General features: G+C 48.7%; 1 protein-coding gene across 3 annotated transcripts in view; it reads right to left on the reverse strand.

The window, feature by feature from the left end:
- Nucleotides 1-17,588, reverse strand: part of LOC135823257 (uncharacterized) — a 35,621-nt gene that overhangs the window by 7,036 nt on the left and 10,997 nt on the right. For 2 of the 3 annotated variants that reach the window (XM_065336107.1, XM_065336106.1), the window contains exons 1-9: nucleotides 10,153-10,694; nucleotides 8,872-8,981; nucleotides 8,235-8,317; nucleotides 7,796-7,927; nucleotides 4,094-4,240; nucleotides 2,268-2,300; nucleotides 1,941-2,065; nucleotides 1,492-1,591; nucleotides 323-385 (exon numbers count right to left, since the gene is read on the reverse strand). In XM_065336107.1, coding sequence (XP_065192179.1) covers nucleotides 323-385; nucleotides 1,492-1,591; nucleotides 1,941-2,065; nucleotides 2,268-2,300; nucleotides 4,094-4,240; nucleotides 7,796-7,927; nucleotides 8,235-8,317; nucleotides 8,872-8,981; nucleotides 10,153-10,352 — 993 coding nt within the window. In that variant the 5' untranslated portion in view covers nucleotides 10,353-10,694. Of the gene's footprint in view, nucleotides 1-322; nucleotides 386-1,491; nucleotides 1,592-1,940; nucleotides 2,066-2,267; nucleotides 2,301-4,093; nucleotides 4,241-7,795; nucleotides 7,928-8,234; nucleotides 8,318-8,871; nucleotides 8,982-10,152; nucleotides 10,695-17,588 lie in introns of those variants that run through there. The other variant, XM_065336108.1, reaches the window with a different exon arrangement.

Genomic DNA, 17,588 nt, shown 5'->3' on the forward strand with positions numbered 1-17,588 from the left:
GAGGTCCACGTCTGGACTGAGCAATCAGAATAATCCCATCACGAAGTTGGTGGTAGCGTTGTCGTGCAATGCTATGGGTTGTTTTCATAACTAAACTTTTTCTGAAGAAGGGCTGAGATTTCCGGCAGCTTCATCTCTGAAAGGAATCCAGGTAGACACATCCCTTCATATAGCGCTGCACATCCGAACCAGTTCCGTTATTTTACAACGTTTTGGCACTTGGCCATCGTCACTTTTTCGTTCGGAGAAAATTATAGATAATGCTGGATTGCCCCTGAAGTGAGATTACAATTTGAGTGAACAGTGTTCTCTAATGGTTCACCTTTCCAAGCAGCTCCAGTGGCTTGGCAAACCATACACTGATCTGGAGAGACATCGTGTTTGCCTGCAAGACATAATCATAACAGGAACATTCAATACTGCATGTTAGTGCACATAGGATAGGTGCATGTCAAGAGACAATATACAAGGAAGAAAATTACTGTTCGCACGCGTATGTGTGTGTGTGTGTGCACGTGTGCATTCGTACATGTGTGTGCATGCATGTGGATGTGTGTGTGTGTGTGCGCGTGCGTGCGCATGTGTGTGTGTGTGTGTGTGTGTGTGTGTGTGTGTGTGTGTGTGTGTGTGTGTATGGTGGTATGTGTGACCATGTGCACATGCATTTACACGAATGTGTGGATAGTGAATCCTTGTCGTACTACGGTCACACATTTTGATGCATTACATTTTCTTAGTGTACATGTAAACAGCCGGGCCTTTTGCAGAACGTCACTGTTACCGAGCTATTGGACAGTATACATGTTTACAAATGCCCCTCTTTTCTGCACAGCCTTAACCCTTTACCATCCGACCAAATTTCCCCAGCAGTCCCAAATGCAATAATTCTCACCTTATTCTGAGAATATCTTCTGTTCTAATCAACCAATTTTCACAATCTTGAGCATTCTGGAAAGCTCTCCACGAGCTGCGTACATTGAGCTCAAACAGGACACTACTGAGATCACATATCCAGCGCCAGGGAGCTTCAAATACACCCCATCGCTGTATATACGAGGAAATTCTCTCCTCGCCAGCCATTTCTCGCTCCTTCATCGTAAACATTCCAAATTTTTTGCTTGAGTTTCTTTTCATGCTGCCCACGCGCTCGAAGCATGCCAAAGTGACTCAGCATGTCAGGAGAGGGGAAATCCCCGCTCAAGGTCAGTCACTCGGAAAGAAATTCGACTTTTGCCGTAGCTGAAATGTCGAGCGAAATATCTTTGGAATGCGACATCGCAGGTCTTTACCGATTGATGCAATGGAAAGCTGGGCTCTTCGGCTTCTTCCTAGATATTTAGTTCTTTAAATTCCGACAAGAATCGATCGAGTTACGAATGTTTTAGTGTATGCATGTCCATCGATCTCTAGAGATCGATTCAAGTACGCACGGATGGTAAAGAGTTAACTCAATAGGGTTGCTCTTTCTTCTAGAAACATTCCCCAACGAACCTCTTTCCGCTTGAGACGAGGCCAAGACAGGACTTGGCCAACTTCCACGGAGCCATTGTCTCTTGAATAGGCCACCTTGCTGACTTGACAATCAGCTGAACTGCAAAGCACAGCACAACACAATGAAGGCACAGTCTCCTATCCCTCCTGTTTATCGTAATTGTAAATTCCGTTCGAACACATATCACCACTTCCTCACAACACTCTCAGCTAGCAGTATTTTGAATTCAAGTATGTTTTAAAAAAAAGATGGCAACGTCGGAAATGTGTACTTCAAAGCCGGCACATTCAATTTTTACGTATTTAAGTACCGCTCAATCAAATGAATATTGAGCTAGTAAATCAAGAAGTCACCAGTAGGCACCAATTGCCGCCAGATATTCTTGAATTAACGTTGCAGGCAAGATGTTTCATATCACTAGCAAAACTGCAATGGAATCACATCTCACCTTCTCTGTGGCTGCAAGGCTACTTGTATACCAATAGGAGCATGTGGTTCAACGTCGACTAGGTCCAGTACTTTGCTAACGGCGACATTCATTGTTTTGCCCGAGTTGTCATGACTAATGTAGGCCTAAGACAGCAATGTGTGTGCACGCAGAAACAGAAATAGACTAGATAGACACAAGGCTTCTACTTTGATAGCGCAAGGAACAGTGATCGGATAACAATACAACATTAGGTAGTATCTCATATCGCATTCCATTCCCCTACATTTATTACCTATATCTAATATTCTTTCCTTGCACTCATTGTCATCAACATCATCACCATACCTGGATTCGTCCTGCCCAACTATTTCCTTTCGGCTGTAGCAGAGCAGAGCAATCACAACACACAACACAGTGAGCCACTTATCTACATGAAGGGCTATCAGCACACACCCATACTGGTATGATAGGCATGAAGTCCACAGTGATGGCCACCGCCTACACACAGGGCACCTCAGAATTTCTTATCCACATACAATGCAAGGCGCCAGTAAGGTTCTTGAACATTATACTGCATTCAAGCAGATTCTGACAAAGCAAGTAAAGCAAGGCAGAATCTACCTTTGAAAGTACCCACAGCAAGCTATCCATCAAAAGTAGTTAGATATGCCAACATCCTGCAGATAACTCAATCATCAGGTAACGGTGATGGATGCTAGGTTATATACAGCAGGTGTGTGAAGAAACAGGCAAGTTTACACGAGTGTGGGACCAGGCAATCTACCACCACAGTGCTTTGGGACTGACAAGTTTATTCACACAGGCAATTGTGTGAAAGTAGTAAGAAACAAAGCACCATTGTGCTGAGTGTATTATAAGTGTAAATGAGGGGAGGGCAGAGAAGCGTGAGGTGCTAACTGTAGGTGGGTGAGAACCGTTTACACGGTGGGCGGCATGTTAATAATACAATGCACACCCCTGTGACTACAGCCGTAGTGGGCTGGCTAGAGTTTCTTTGGATTAGACTATTTCCATTTTTCATTTTGATTTCATCGCGGAGTTTCATCCCTTGTATTTTTGGTGTTCTTCCTTCTTTCCATGTCGTATTGTTTGAATAAACCCGTTTTGAAGTAGTGGGCTGGTTTTCAATTTTACAGATATTCTACAAGCCATGCAGACCAGTGGCAGAATTTCCACTAGCATAGCTGATTTTGCCACTGCTATTTCCAGTGCTATTTCTACTGCCACTGGTTGACAGTGCCCGCTGGTCACAACTGCTGCTGAAAAAACTAAACACCTTCACACTACTGGTTGGCTTTAAATTTTACAGGCATTTTCACACCCAGATCAGTGGCAGAGTTCCCACTAGCATGGCTGATTTAGGCTGTGTTTACATGAGGCGTTTCAACCCGGGTCAGATTTCAACCCGCCATGTACACAAAATGAATGGCGCGTTTACATGACGCATTGCGCTTGACCCGGGTTGATTTAACCCCCCCCCCCCCCCCCCCAAGGGAGGGTTGAAATCAACCCGGGTCGAAGAAATCGTACTAATGTTCTTCTATGCGTATCTCGCGCCAGGTTTGAATGGCAGTGCACAGGGGCAAATTTCGCGCGAAAGTATTCACGTGATCATGCAGGACTCTAGCAGTGGACTTTTGGCGGCATATCAGTATTTGACCCGGGTCAACTGCCTTCATGTAAACGCTCACCTTGTTTGTCTCTCGTACAGACTTTCAACCCGGGCTGAACTCGACCCGGGTTGAAAATTCTCATGTAAACACAGCCTTAGCCACGGCTGTTTATATTCCCAAGTGTACGCGTACCGTGTGGCAGTGCCCCCTGGTCACAGCTGTTGCTGAAGAAACAAGCGCCTTAATTGCATATTCACGCCAGTTCCCTTTCTGCCACCACATGTATCTGGATATATTTTAACACTTCATAAAGCAATGCACAGCCTCATGATCACGTCCTAGAGGAATAAAAATCACCACATGCAGAAAATACCTGAGAGAACAGAAGTGTGACATCTGCTCTAAGGGAATGTCACCTGTCCATAGGATCCTATCCATGTTTCCCAGGAAGATATTGACTAACTATAACCAGCCACACATGAGAAGGCATCATCATGCTGTGACAAAAGCAATTCCAGCCTGGTCTGGCACACATACCTTGGCTCTTGAGAGGGTACTTGAAGTTGACAATGGAGTGATTGGACTTGGCGTGTCCAGCTCTGCTGATAAAGTATCAGCCTTTCCAGCAAGAGGCAAACTGATACTGTCAGGAACTGTTGGTTCAACAGTGGCATGTGGCTTGCACTAGTGACAACAACATGTACATGTACATGTATAAGAACATCATGAATAACCACAATAATTAATCATTATTGTATTGATAGTAATGTAGAAGCTGCCAGGAATAGGCCATTTAATTTTTTTGAACACTCCACCACTCAACACTACACTCTTGGCTCCCATTCACAGCATCATAGCCAGGATATGCAACACATGTAACCGAGAACGAATTTCCTCGCTACGGTGTTATGAATGTAGGCCAAGAACGCAGTGTGGAGTGGTGGAGTGGAGTGACAGAGTCATATAATTATCACTCATTGTCTGATGACAATGTTTGTAGCCAGTGCAGGCTGTCGTAATAAAACGACTCATCCGTGTTCCATTCCCGTGCATGGTACATGCATCGTGCGACGGCACAATGACAGCTGTCGCAAATCACACTGAGTATTACACGTGTTTTTTGGTGATTCCTGGTTAGCTGCTAGCTTTTCCCTACTCGAAGATGTTGCCGCCGCGAAATCTGGGGGTTTGTGTTCGTCCTGGCGAAAACCGTGTTTTGATCCGTTGAGGGAGACGAGAGATACAGTGCGAAGACGTACGATCTGTCCGAGAATCGGCGAAGAAGAAAGCTTCGCAGACGACCCGTAGTGGTTGGGAACAGAATGGAACATATACCAGTCGATGCCTGTCATGGTAGGGATGACTGCTACGAAGTTTTAGCCCCATGCTCCCCAGCGCTTTTTAGCGCCCGACGATAATTACCAAATTTCATCGATTTTCCATGTGGATCACTGCATAGTCTCCTCAATCTTCTCCAGTCGAGCTGAGTCTGGACGCTACAATGTCGAGACGCGAAAAGAGAACATGCATGAACACACAGGAGCATCACATGCAGCTGCATTCTGCCTTGACGAAGCTGAGAACAAAACCAGCACCACACATTTGGAAGACATTTCGAAGAAGACGAAGAACAACATATCTGCGTTCAAAAAAGCCTCTGTACTGTGCAGTATGCATGCGTGCATGCGCGAAGCACGGGGTCGACGGATCAACTTCGTTCAAAAATCATTGTGCCACACGGGTTGTATGATTTGTGTGCGATCATAGTCTTTCTTCTTGACAAACAAAAGTGAAGTTTTTCGATCTTCAAATCGCCATAGTGTCCTTGTCATGACTCCAAATCAGCTGAAACTTTGCAGGAGGAATGAAAATGACATGCTGAATCGATTGGTACCATTTTCGAAGGGTTTCCTTGAAAAATAAAAATTGGCCTGCACTGGCTAATGTTTGCGGGTCTTGAGCGGAGGTGAGAGCTTGACAAGGATATAAATAAGTAGAAATACACCCATTATAGCAAGAGAGCCATTCCGCGAGACAAAAAAATGCCCTACTAGTACTACAAACTTTTCCTTTTCTTTTCTTTTTACGCGTGACCCCTTCGTTGTTTGAAATTACTGGTGTGAGTAGTAGATGGCTACCGAGGGTAGCAATGGTCCGCTTTAGAGCGCATGGAGGAGGAGAGTTTGTTGTATTACACACTATGTCGATAGGGCACACAGGGCAGCATGGAGCAAACATTAATTTAATATTTTCTACCTCCATTCTAATGAAGTAATCATGAATCATTTGAAGCATTGTTTGGCATATGTGGTGGTGTTCTTGCGGATGCGGACAACCCAGTCTACCTGAATCTCACGCGAATCATGAATTTTGTTTGCATTCAAATCACCAAGCAAAAAACAACAGTGATGCTTTGCTACAACTCTGTCACACACACACACACACACACACACACACACACACACACACACACACACACACACACACACACACACACACACACACACACACACACACACACACACACACACACACACACACACACACACACACACACACACACACACACACACACACACACACACACACACACACACACACACACACACACACACACACACACACACACACACACACACACACACACACACACACACACACACACACACACACACACACACACACACACACACACACACACACACACACACACACACACACACACACACACACACACACACACACACACACACACACACACACACACACACACACACACACACACACACACACACACACACACACACACACACACACACACACACACACACACACACACACACACACACACACACACACACACACACACACACACACACACACACACACACACACACACACACACACACACACACACACACACACACACACACACACACACACACACACACACACACACACACACACACACACACACACACACACACACACACACACACACACACACACACACACACACACACACACACACACACACACACACACACACACACACACACACACACACACACACACACACACACACACACACACACACACACACACACACACACACACACACACACACACACACACACACACACACACACACACACACACACACACACACACACACACACACACACACACACACACACACACACACACACACACACACACACACACACACACACACACACACACACACACACACACACACACACACACACACACACACACACACACACACACACACACACACACACACACACACACACACACACACACACACACACACACACACACACACACACACACACACACACACACACACACACACACACACACACACACACACACACACACACACACACACACACACACACACACACACACACACACACACACACACACACACACACACACACACACACACACACACACACACACACACACACACACACACACACACACACACACACACACACACACACACACACACACACACACACACACACACACACACACACACACACACACACACACACACACACACACACACACACACACACACACACACACACACACACACACACACACACACACACACACACACACACACACACACACACACACACACACACACACACACACACACACACACACACACACACACACACACACACACACACACACACACACACACACACACACACACACACACACACACACACACACACACACACACACACACACACACACACACACACACACACACACACACACACACACACACACACACACACACACACACACACACACACACACACACACACACACACACACACACACACACACACACACACACACACACACACACACACACACACACACACACACACACACACACACACACACACACACACACACACACACAAACACACATAAACACAAAGGCAGGCACACAGAAACCAAACCCCGTGCATGCAAGCATAACGCACACACACACGCACGCACGCACGCACGCACGCACGCACGCACGCACGCACATACACACACACACACACACACACACACAAACACAAAGGCAGGCACACAGAAACCAAACCCCGTGCATGCAAGCATAACGCACACAAATACACGAATCTCAAGAACAAAATGCCACATCGGGTTAACCAAAGGCACCTCTAGTTCTCTCACCTCTGCGATACGTGTGAGCATTGCCTTGCTCATGGCAATCGATCGTTCAAGATCATGACCATGGAACCATTTGCCTGTTGTTAGCTGAGTACCGGTCTTTAGTGTGCAGTTTTGACATGCACTCCACTGGGTCTGTCAGAAACATAGCATTGCACAAGCACGGATGATTTAATACCTTTGCAAACATAAGCAACCAACTGCAAGCATGAAATAAGCAGCACAAACAAGACTGTGGGTGTGATGCAGAGAAGAACAATAATACAAGCTCGAAATCAAATTGGATATTGATGTCCATGGCTTACAAAAGTGTGATAATGGACGCACTTCACTGCTGCACGCTCACTGAACAGACTGTTGAAAGTTGTCTGGTAAGCCCACAAGCCAATCATTATGTATAAGATAAGCCACTGAGGTGGCACAAGCATGTTTCCCTCCTCACCATTTTGGAGGCTTCCGGGAAGCAAATCCGCTGCTTGATGCATGGCGTTTCTGCACCGCACTGTGGGCATCTTTCACATGATTCTGCAACACACGAATGAAATATCGGAGACACTGTATCGTCTTTCTTCTCATTTGTAATGATTAGTTGGGTGGTGGAATGAGTAAAAAAATTAATATAAAACCTTCCGACCAAAAAGCACAATGAGGCGGGTCCAGCCAAGGAACTCTGTCTGTCTGATCATGGTGCACTGGTCAAAGCTGCCATGCTGTCTGGGCCCGGTGCCCAATTAGTATTGTATCGGGTCAGCCGAGTACAGCCAGCAGAGCACTCTGGATATGGAGGCCGTTTATCACAAGCGCATAATGGATACATGTACCTTGATAAAACACACCGTCATATAACTGCGGCATTCTAAACAAGATGCTCTGCTGAGGTCACACACACATGGAGCACAGCTGCAAAAGAGTACAGGAGAGAGAGAGAGAGAGAGAGAGAGAGAGAGAGAGAGAGAGAGAGAGAGAGAGAGAGAGAGAGAGAGAGAGAGAGAGAGAGAGAGAGAGAGAGAGAGAGAGAGAGAGAGAGAGAGAGAGAGAGAGAGAGAGAGAGAGAGAGGTAAGACATGTTGCGTGCTTACCTTCAGATGCACTCCAAGTTGCGGCTCGTTTACGCGGGCTATTTGGGGCACTGTCCAGGGATGGTGGAGAAGCTGTGGAGATGTGACGGCTTGCTGCTGCTTCAAGCGCCCTGCAAATGAGGAAAATAATGGACGTATGGGTTTGCTATGGGATCCATCGACGGCACAAACCTTTATCAAGTGATGCAGCGGTCACGCTGTACACGTCCAGGATTTAGTATAGCGAGCAATGGAGTGGAGAAAACAGTACTCCCTGGCAGAGTGCAAAGCGCACTTGAAAAGTGTGTAGAACACGTGAGGCCACCCAGAATTAATTCGTTGTTTCGGGTCACCCGACCGACCGTCTTTTTTCACCCGACCGCAATTTTTTTTTTTTTTGTGCATGCAAATGTGCATGACTACAAGGTAGACTATGTACACACGCGACCCAACATATATAGCAGTCCAGACATCGACCTCAGAAGCAGCCAGGATGCAGCACTTGTTGACGAGGTTGTCTTCTATCTCCGATTCACAATCGGTCCTGAAACAGCATTAGCTCCGCCACTGCGTCGCTCATTGACAGAAGTTTTCAAGGACTTCGGTGAGAGCTGCTCGTCAGACTCGTTTGCCAGCGAGGCCAAGATCTGGTCCTGGAGAAGACCTGGATCTGATGGGACAATGGCTACGCTGGATCGACTACAGTCAGATTTGATCGACTGGCTTGATGGAGAAAAGCTATTCGATATGCACAATTGTACATGTATGCACATGCCCGCAACTATAATAAAAAATATAATAAAAAATAACCCGACCGACCGAACCTGGTACGGATGAGTGAAGTGACCCGAAACAACGAATTAATTCTAGGTGGCCTGATTGAAGATTTCGCTCTTGGAGACCTCATATCCAGAGTTGCACACTCTTGGGGGGTAACACAAATACTCTTAGAGATGGAGTACTCTTTGTGTTATGTGCAACTGAAAGTATGGTCTTCCATACTGAATTTTTTTTTGAAGTCTAGCTAGCGTATATGCATGTTCATTTTGTTGACGGTCGACCGGTCATACTTAGCACATGACAACCATGATACTCTGGAGTCTGGGCATAATAATTACTAGTGCTACTGGTCACTAACATACCTTGTGTCAATTCTGTGACATTTGTTTTCTTTGCTCCTCGTTAGCACAATGCACCATCACTCAACATTCATGCTTGGAAGCCCACTAACAACAAAAAATAACAACGAACAGGTGTTCTACAAAGGCTAAACACGCGTATGTGATGGGTTTGCACTCGTACCTGAGCATCCGGGCCTCTTTCTGCTCGAACTCCAGTTGTATTCGGACAACTGTCTCGACGGCTTCCAACTCCTGCACGGACAGACCAGCCAGGTCTAGGGATGTGACGGAGTTCAGCGATTCTTCCCATTTGCTGTCGTCCTGTTCCGCGCTAGCTACGATGTCATTACTGTCGTCAAGCTTCGACTGATTGGAACCCATTCTGCGCTGGCTTTATCACTAATACAAAAAGCGGTCTGTTTACCACCTGCAGACGTGCAATGTTGCGTGAGCACGGACAGCCGTGCGCTGTCGGAACTTCCGCTACCGCCGGGCAGGCAGCGGCATTTCTACGGAACAGGACGAAAGTGACGGAATGGTAGCTCTCGCATTGTCATGTTACAACACGCCGGAGCATCCGGGCCGGTCGGCAGCTGGCAGCTGAGTACACTAGCCTTTACCGAGACTGGCGGACGCTTCTTTATAGATAGTATACTTTTGCAGTTGCAGCTAAGGAAAGGAGCGCGATGCAGAGTAGAGAGCCCGTGATCGGTACGAGTAAGTTTGTGCAGGTGGTGAGTTTGGAACAATGTAAAATCATGTACTGTAGTCTGTAGTGCTTGACTTTGAACCAGGGAGTAGTATTTTACTACTCCCTGCTTTGAACTGAGCTGAGGTACGGCCCATACCGCGTACCGTCAAGGCAGCGACGCCTCCGTATTCGCCGTTACATGATTGTACAGTATAATTATTATGTCTATGATACATGTACGATGCGTGAACTGACTTGGATTGGAAGCATGGAACAACTAAAACACACTCGACTCGCCTACGTCTGCGCTGCGCCTCAACACGCACCACACGTAGAAGAGATCTACACGTACACACGGTGGTCTGTCCCCGGGGAAAATTGCGGAAAAAAATCGCAAAAAACGCGGGGGAAAACGCGGCATAATATGGCATAATTTGCGGTGAATTTGCGGTAAATATGCGGCGAATAATATTGATGTGCGGCAATTTTCAGTGAGTATGTAGTGAAATCAATCAGTTACCATGCCTGGGGGATTGCCAAAAAAAGGAGACGAAAACTCAAAATTTGACCCGTTTATGGCCAAAAGCTACATGTAGGATATCATCTTTTTCTGAATGGACTGTAGCCATGTGACAATACTTTTCATCGCGTTTTTGCCACCAGTCTGCTACCACCAAATTTTGCCAAATACGGAGAATGCGCTCAGGCTGTCTTCTATAGGGGTGTGCGGATAATGCTCGAAAAGGTGGCAGATTCTGCTCGAAAAGCAGTGAAATTGGCAGAACCATACAAACCTTATGGCGGGCAATTCCTCGAATTCTGCTCCATTTCTTTATCCACATACAAAACATGCATGAAACTTACCAGAAAAAGTACCGAATTCTGCCAATTTTTCTGCTGGCATTACCCGCATATGCCTAGTCTTCTATATACGGTGAAGTCTGTACTATCACATGACTACTCAGGATTGTTGATTATCCTCTAGGCTCTAGAGATCAGCCGAAATTTTTTTCGGTCAGAAGCGTTATGTTCAGTCGCAGCCAAATATCAACAGATAAGATATGTGGGTTTGAAAGAGAGCTGGAGAGAGGTCTGTGTCTTTTCAGCTGATATGTATTACGTAAGTGATTAGAGCTGCGAGGCCAGTCGCATGAAAATTTGCCAGGCTAGGCGAATTAATTATTATTAATACTGGCTGGTGTGTGTGTGTGTGTGTGTGTGTGTGTGTGTGTGTGTGTGTGTGTGTGTGTGTGTGTGTGTGTGGGTGTGTGTGTTTGTGTGTGATATCGCAGACAGCAGGATCTGCAGCGGCATGAAGCCGGATGTTCTGCCGTGACGCTTTGTTCCCCTCCTCATGAGGGCAGCCTAGCCGTTTAACGGCAGCTGTTTGTCAAGCTAGGTCAAGGTCAAGGTGTGTGCGTGTGAATGTGCGTGTGTGTGTGTGTGTGTGTGTGAGTGTGTGTGTGTGAGTGTGTGTGTGTGTGTGAGTGTGTGTGTGTGTGTGTGTGCGTGTGTGTGTGTGTGTGTGTGTGTGTGTGCATGTGTGCAGAATACCGAAAAGCGCATTGTTTGGTGAGCTCCAGAAGACGCGCCCTCGCCACAGGCCACGCAAGCGCTAGCGTGACAACATCGTGATTGACCTAGAGGAACGTCACACCAATGACTGGCAGTGGTACAGCCTAGCCGAGGACCGTCGTTCGTGGAGACTGGCCTGCAACACCATCCAGCCGCCTAAACCTGTGTCTCGGGATTTCATATGCCACTGCGGCCGAGATTTTCGCCGTCGCCAGGACCTCACTAGCCACTCGAAGTTCTGTTGACCCTGACTGAGACACTGTCGGCCCTTTCAGGACCTGCCATAACCCGCGGATGGGCATTGTTGTATCATTATTGTATTGTGTGTGTGTGTGTGTGTGTGTGTGTGTTCATGTGTGTGTGTGTGTCCGTGTGTGCTTGCGGAGGGGGAGGGGGGGGGGGGGGGTGATCCCCGGTAGCGTAATGGGTAGGGCACTGTCCCAGTACCATAGGGCCAGGGGTGCTGGGTTTGAATCCTGCCTGTGCATCCATCTTTTGTAACACAGGTACAGTGCTTCCTCCGGAAACAAAAACTTCATTACTTCTTCACATGACTTTTCAAGGTTTACTGTTCTCAACAAAAGTGTTCTATTGGAAGAGAAACACTTCAACACGCTCAATGGACATGTGTACAGTATAATACACGATCGATTGATGGGAATAGAGTCTCAATCTGAGTCGCCATATCGCTCGATTCATCACCGCTGGAACCAACCAAAGTAAGTGGCAGGTCGATCGACGCGGTGTCGAAGTCACATGTCACGGAGCAGCTTCTCCGCGTCCCTGATCGCCTTCGCTGTTACCATGGTTACTACAATGAATTTTAAAAGTAGTAGACTACGTGCTTTACACCAGTGTCACCAGTGCCTTCCCTAGCATCTACACCAGTGTCACCAGTGCCTTCCCTAGCATCTACACCACTGTCACCAGTGCCTTCCCTAGCATCTACACCAGTGTCACCAGTGCCTTCCCTAGCATCTACACCACTGTCATCAGTGCCTTCCCTAGCATCTACACCACTGTCACCAGTGCCTTCCCTAGCATCTACACCACTGTCACCAGTGCCTTCCCTAGCATCTACACCACTGTCACCAGTGCCTTCCCTAGCATCTACACCACTGTCACCAGTGCCTTCCCTAGCATCTACACCACTGTCACCAGTGCCTTCCCTAGCATCTACACCAGTGTCACCAGTGCCTTCCCTAGCATCTACACCACTGTCACCAGTGCCTTCCCTAGCATCTACACCAGTGTCACCAGTGCCTTCCCTAGCATCTACACCACTGTCACCAGTGCCTTCCCTAGCATCTACACCAGTGTCACCATTGCCTTCCCTAGCATCTACACCAGTGTCACCAGTGCCTTCCCTAGCATTTACACCACTGTCACCAGTGCCTTCCCTAGCATCTACACCACTGTCACCAGTGCCTTCCCTAGCATCTACACCACTGTCACCAGTGCCTTCCCTAGCATCTACACCAGTGTCACCAGTGCCTTCCCTAGCATCTACACCACTGTCACCAGTGCCTTCCCTAGCATCTACACCAGTGTCACCAGTGCCTTCCCTAGCATCTACACCACTGTCACCAGTGCCTTCCCTAGCATCTACACCACTGTCACCAGTGCCTTCCCTAGCATCTACACCACTGTCACCAGTGCCTTCCCTAGCATCTACACCACTGTCACCAGTGCCTTCCCTAGCATCTACACCACTGTCACCAGTGCCTTCCCTAGCATCTACACCACTGTCACCAGTGCCTTCCCTAGCATCTACACCACTGTCACCAGTGCCTTCCCTAGCATCTACACCACTGTCACCAGTGCCTTCCCTAGCATCTACACCACTGTCACCAGTGCCTTCCCTAGCATCTACACCACTGTCACCAGTGCCTTCCCTAGCATCTACACCACTGTCACCAGTGCCTTCCCTAGCATCTACACCACTGTCACCAGTGCCTTCCCTAGCATCTACACCAGTGTCACCAGTGCCTTCCCTAGCATCTACACCAGTGTCACTGTGCCTTCCCTAGCATCTACACCACTGTCACCAGTGCCTTCCCTAGCATCTACACCAGTGTCACCAGTGCCTTCCCTAGCATCTACACCACTGTCACCAGTGCCTTCCCTAGCATCTACACCACTGTCACCAGTGCCTTCCCTAGCATCTACACCAGTGTCACCAGTGCCTTCCCTAGCATCTACACCACTGTCACCAGTGCCTTCCCTAGCATCTACACCACTGTCACCAGTGCCTTCCCTAGCATCTACACCAGTGCCACCAGTGCCTTCCCTAGCATCTACACCAGTGTCACCAGTGCCTTCCCTAGCATCTACACCAGTGTCACCAGTGCCTTCCCTAGCATCTACACCACTGTCACCAGTGCCTTCCCTAGCATCTACACCACTGTCACCAGTGCCTTCCCTAGCATCTACACCAGTGTCACCAGTGCCTTCCCTAGCATCTACACCACTGTCACCAGTGCCTTCCCTAGCATCTACACCACTGTCACCAGTGCCTTCCCTAGCATCTACACCAGTGTCACCAGTGCCTTCCCTAGCATCTACACCAGTGTCACCAGTGCCTTCCCTAGCATCTACACCAGTGTCACCAGTGCCTTCCCTAGCATCTACACCACTGTCACCAGTGCCTTCCCTAGCATCTACACCACTGTCACCAGTGCCTTCCCTAGCATCTACACCACTGTCACCAGTGCCTTCCCTAGCATCTACACCACTGTCACCAGTGCCTTCCCTAGCATCTACACCACTGTCACCAGTGCCTTCCCTAGCATCTACACCAGTGTCACCAGTGCCTTCCCTAGCATCTACACCACTGTCACCAGTGCCTTCCCTAGCATCTACACCAGTGTCACCAGTGCCTTCCCTAGCATCTACACCACTGTCACCAGTGCCTTCCCTAGCATCTACACCAGTGTCACCATTGCCTTCCCTAGCATCTACACCAGTGTCACCAGTGCCTTCCCTAGCATTTACACCACTGTCACCAGTGCCTTCCCTAGCATCTACACCACTGTCACCAGTGCCTTCCCTAGCATCTACACCACTGTCACCAGTGCCTTCCCTAGCATCTACACCAGTGTCACCAGTGCCTTCCCTAGCATCTACACCACTGTCACCAGTGCCTTCCCTAGCATCTACACCAGTGTCACCAGTGCCTTCCCTAGCATCTACACCACTGTCACCAGTGCCTTCCCTAGCATCTACACCACTGTCACCAGTGCCTTCCCTAGCATCTACACCACTGTCACCAGTGCCTTCCCTAGCATCTACACCACTGTCACCAGTGCCTTCCCTAGCATCTACACCACTGTCACCAGTGCCTTCCCTAGCATCTACACCACTGTCACCAGTGCCTTCCCTAGCATCTACACCACTGTCACCAGTGCCTTCCCTAGCATCTACACCACTGTCACCAGTGCCTTCCCTAGCATCTACACCACTGTCACCAGTGCCTTCCCTAGCATCTACACCACTGTCACCAGTGCCTTCCCTAGCATCTACACCACTGTCACCAGTGCCTTCCCTAGCATCTACACCACTGTCACCAGTGCCTTCCCTAGCATCTACACCAGTGTCACCAGTGCCTTCCCTAGCATCTACACCAGTGTCACTGTGCCTTCCCTAGCATCTACACCACTGTCACCAGTGCCTTCCCTAGCATCTACACCAGTGTCACCAGTGCCTTCCCTAGCATCTACACCAGTGTCACCAGTGCCTTCCCTAGCATCTACACCACTGTCACCAGTGCCTTCCCTAGCATCTACACCAGTGTCACCAGTGCCTTCCCTAGCATCTACACCACTGTCACCAGTGCCTTCCCTAGCATCTACACCACTGTCACCAGTGCCTTCCCTAGCATCTACACCACTGTCACCAGTGCCTTCCCTAGCATCTACACCACTGTCACCAGTGCCTTCCCTAGCATCTACACCACTGTCACCAGTGCCTTCCCTAGCATCTACACCAGTGTCACCAGTGCCTTCCCTAGCATCTACACCACTGTCACCAGTGCCTTCCCTAGCATCTACACCAGTGTCACCAGTGCCTTCCCTAGCATCTACACCACTGTCACCAGTGCCTTCCCTAGCATCTACACCAGTGTCACCAGTGCCTTCCCTAGCATCTACACCACTGTCACCAGTGCCTTCCCTAGCATCTACACCAGTGTCACCAGTGCCTTCCCTAGCATCTACACCACTGTCACCAGTGCCTTCCCTAGCATCTACACCACTGTCACCAGTGCCTTCCCTAGCATCTACACCACTGTCACCAGTGCCTTCCCTAGCATCTACACCAGTGTCACCAGTGCCTTCCCTAGCATCTACACCACTGTCAGCAGTGCCTTCCCTAGCATCTACACCACTGTCACCAGTGCCTTCCCTAGCATCTACACCATTGTCACCAGTGCCTTCCCTAGCATCTACACCACTGTCACCAGTGCCTTCCCTAGCATCTACACCACTGTCACCAGTGCCTTCCCTAGCATCTACACCACTGTCACCAGTGCCTTCCCTAGCATCTACACCACTGTCACCAGTGCCTTCCCTAGCATCTACACCAGTGTCACCAGTGCCTTCCCTAGCATCTACACCACTGTCACCAGTGCCTTCCCTAGCATCTACACCAGTGTCACCAGTGCCTTCCCTAGCATCTACACCACTGTCACCAGTGCCTTCCCTAGCATCTACACCAGTGTCACCAGTGCCTTCCCTAGCATCTACACCACTGTCACCAGTGCCTTCCCTAGCATCTACACCAGTGTCACCAGTGCCTTCCCTAGCATCTACACCACTGTCACCAGTGCCTTCCCTAGCATCTACACCAGTGTCACCAGTGCCTTCCCTAGCATCTACACCACTGTCACCAGTGCCTTCCCTAGCATCTACACCAGTGTCACCAGTGCCTTCCCTAGCATCTACACCACTGTCACCAGTGCCTTCCCTAGCATCTACACCAGTGTCACCAGTGCCTTCCCTAGCATCTACACCACTGTCACCAGTGCCTTCCCTAGCATCTACACCACTGTCACCAGTGCCTTCCCTAGCATCTACACCACTGTCACCAGTGCCTTCCCTAGCATCTACACCACTGTCACCAGTGCCTTCCCTAGCATCTACACCACTGTCACCAGTGCCTTCCCTAGCATCTACACCACTGTCACCAGTGCCTTCCCTAGCATCTACACCACTGTCACCAGTGCCTTCCCTAGCATCTACACCACTGTCACCAGTGCCTTCCCTAGCATCTACACCACTGTCACCAGTGCCTTCCCTAGCATCTACACCAGTGTCACCAGTGCCTTCCCTAGCATCTACACCACTGTCACCAGT

The sequence above is a fragment of the Sycon ciliatum genome, chromosome 8 (genome assembly GCF_964019385.1).
Source record: "Sycon ciliatum chromosome 8, ocSycCili1.1, whole genome shotgun sequence".
In the NCBI taxonomy this organism is placed as follows: Eukaryota; Metazoa; Porifera; class Calcarea; order Leucosolenida; family Sycettidae; genus Sycon; species Sycon ciliatum.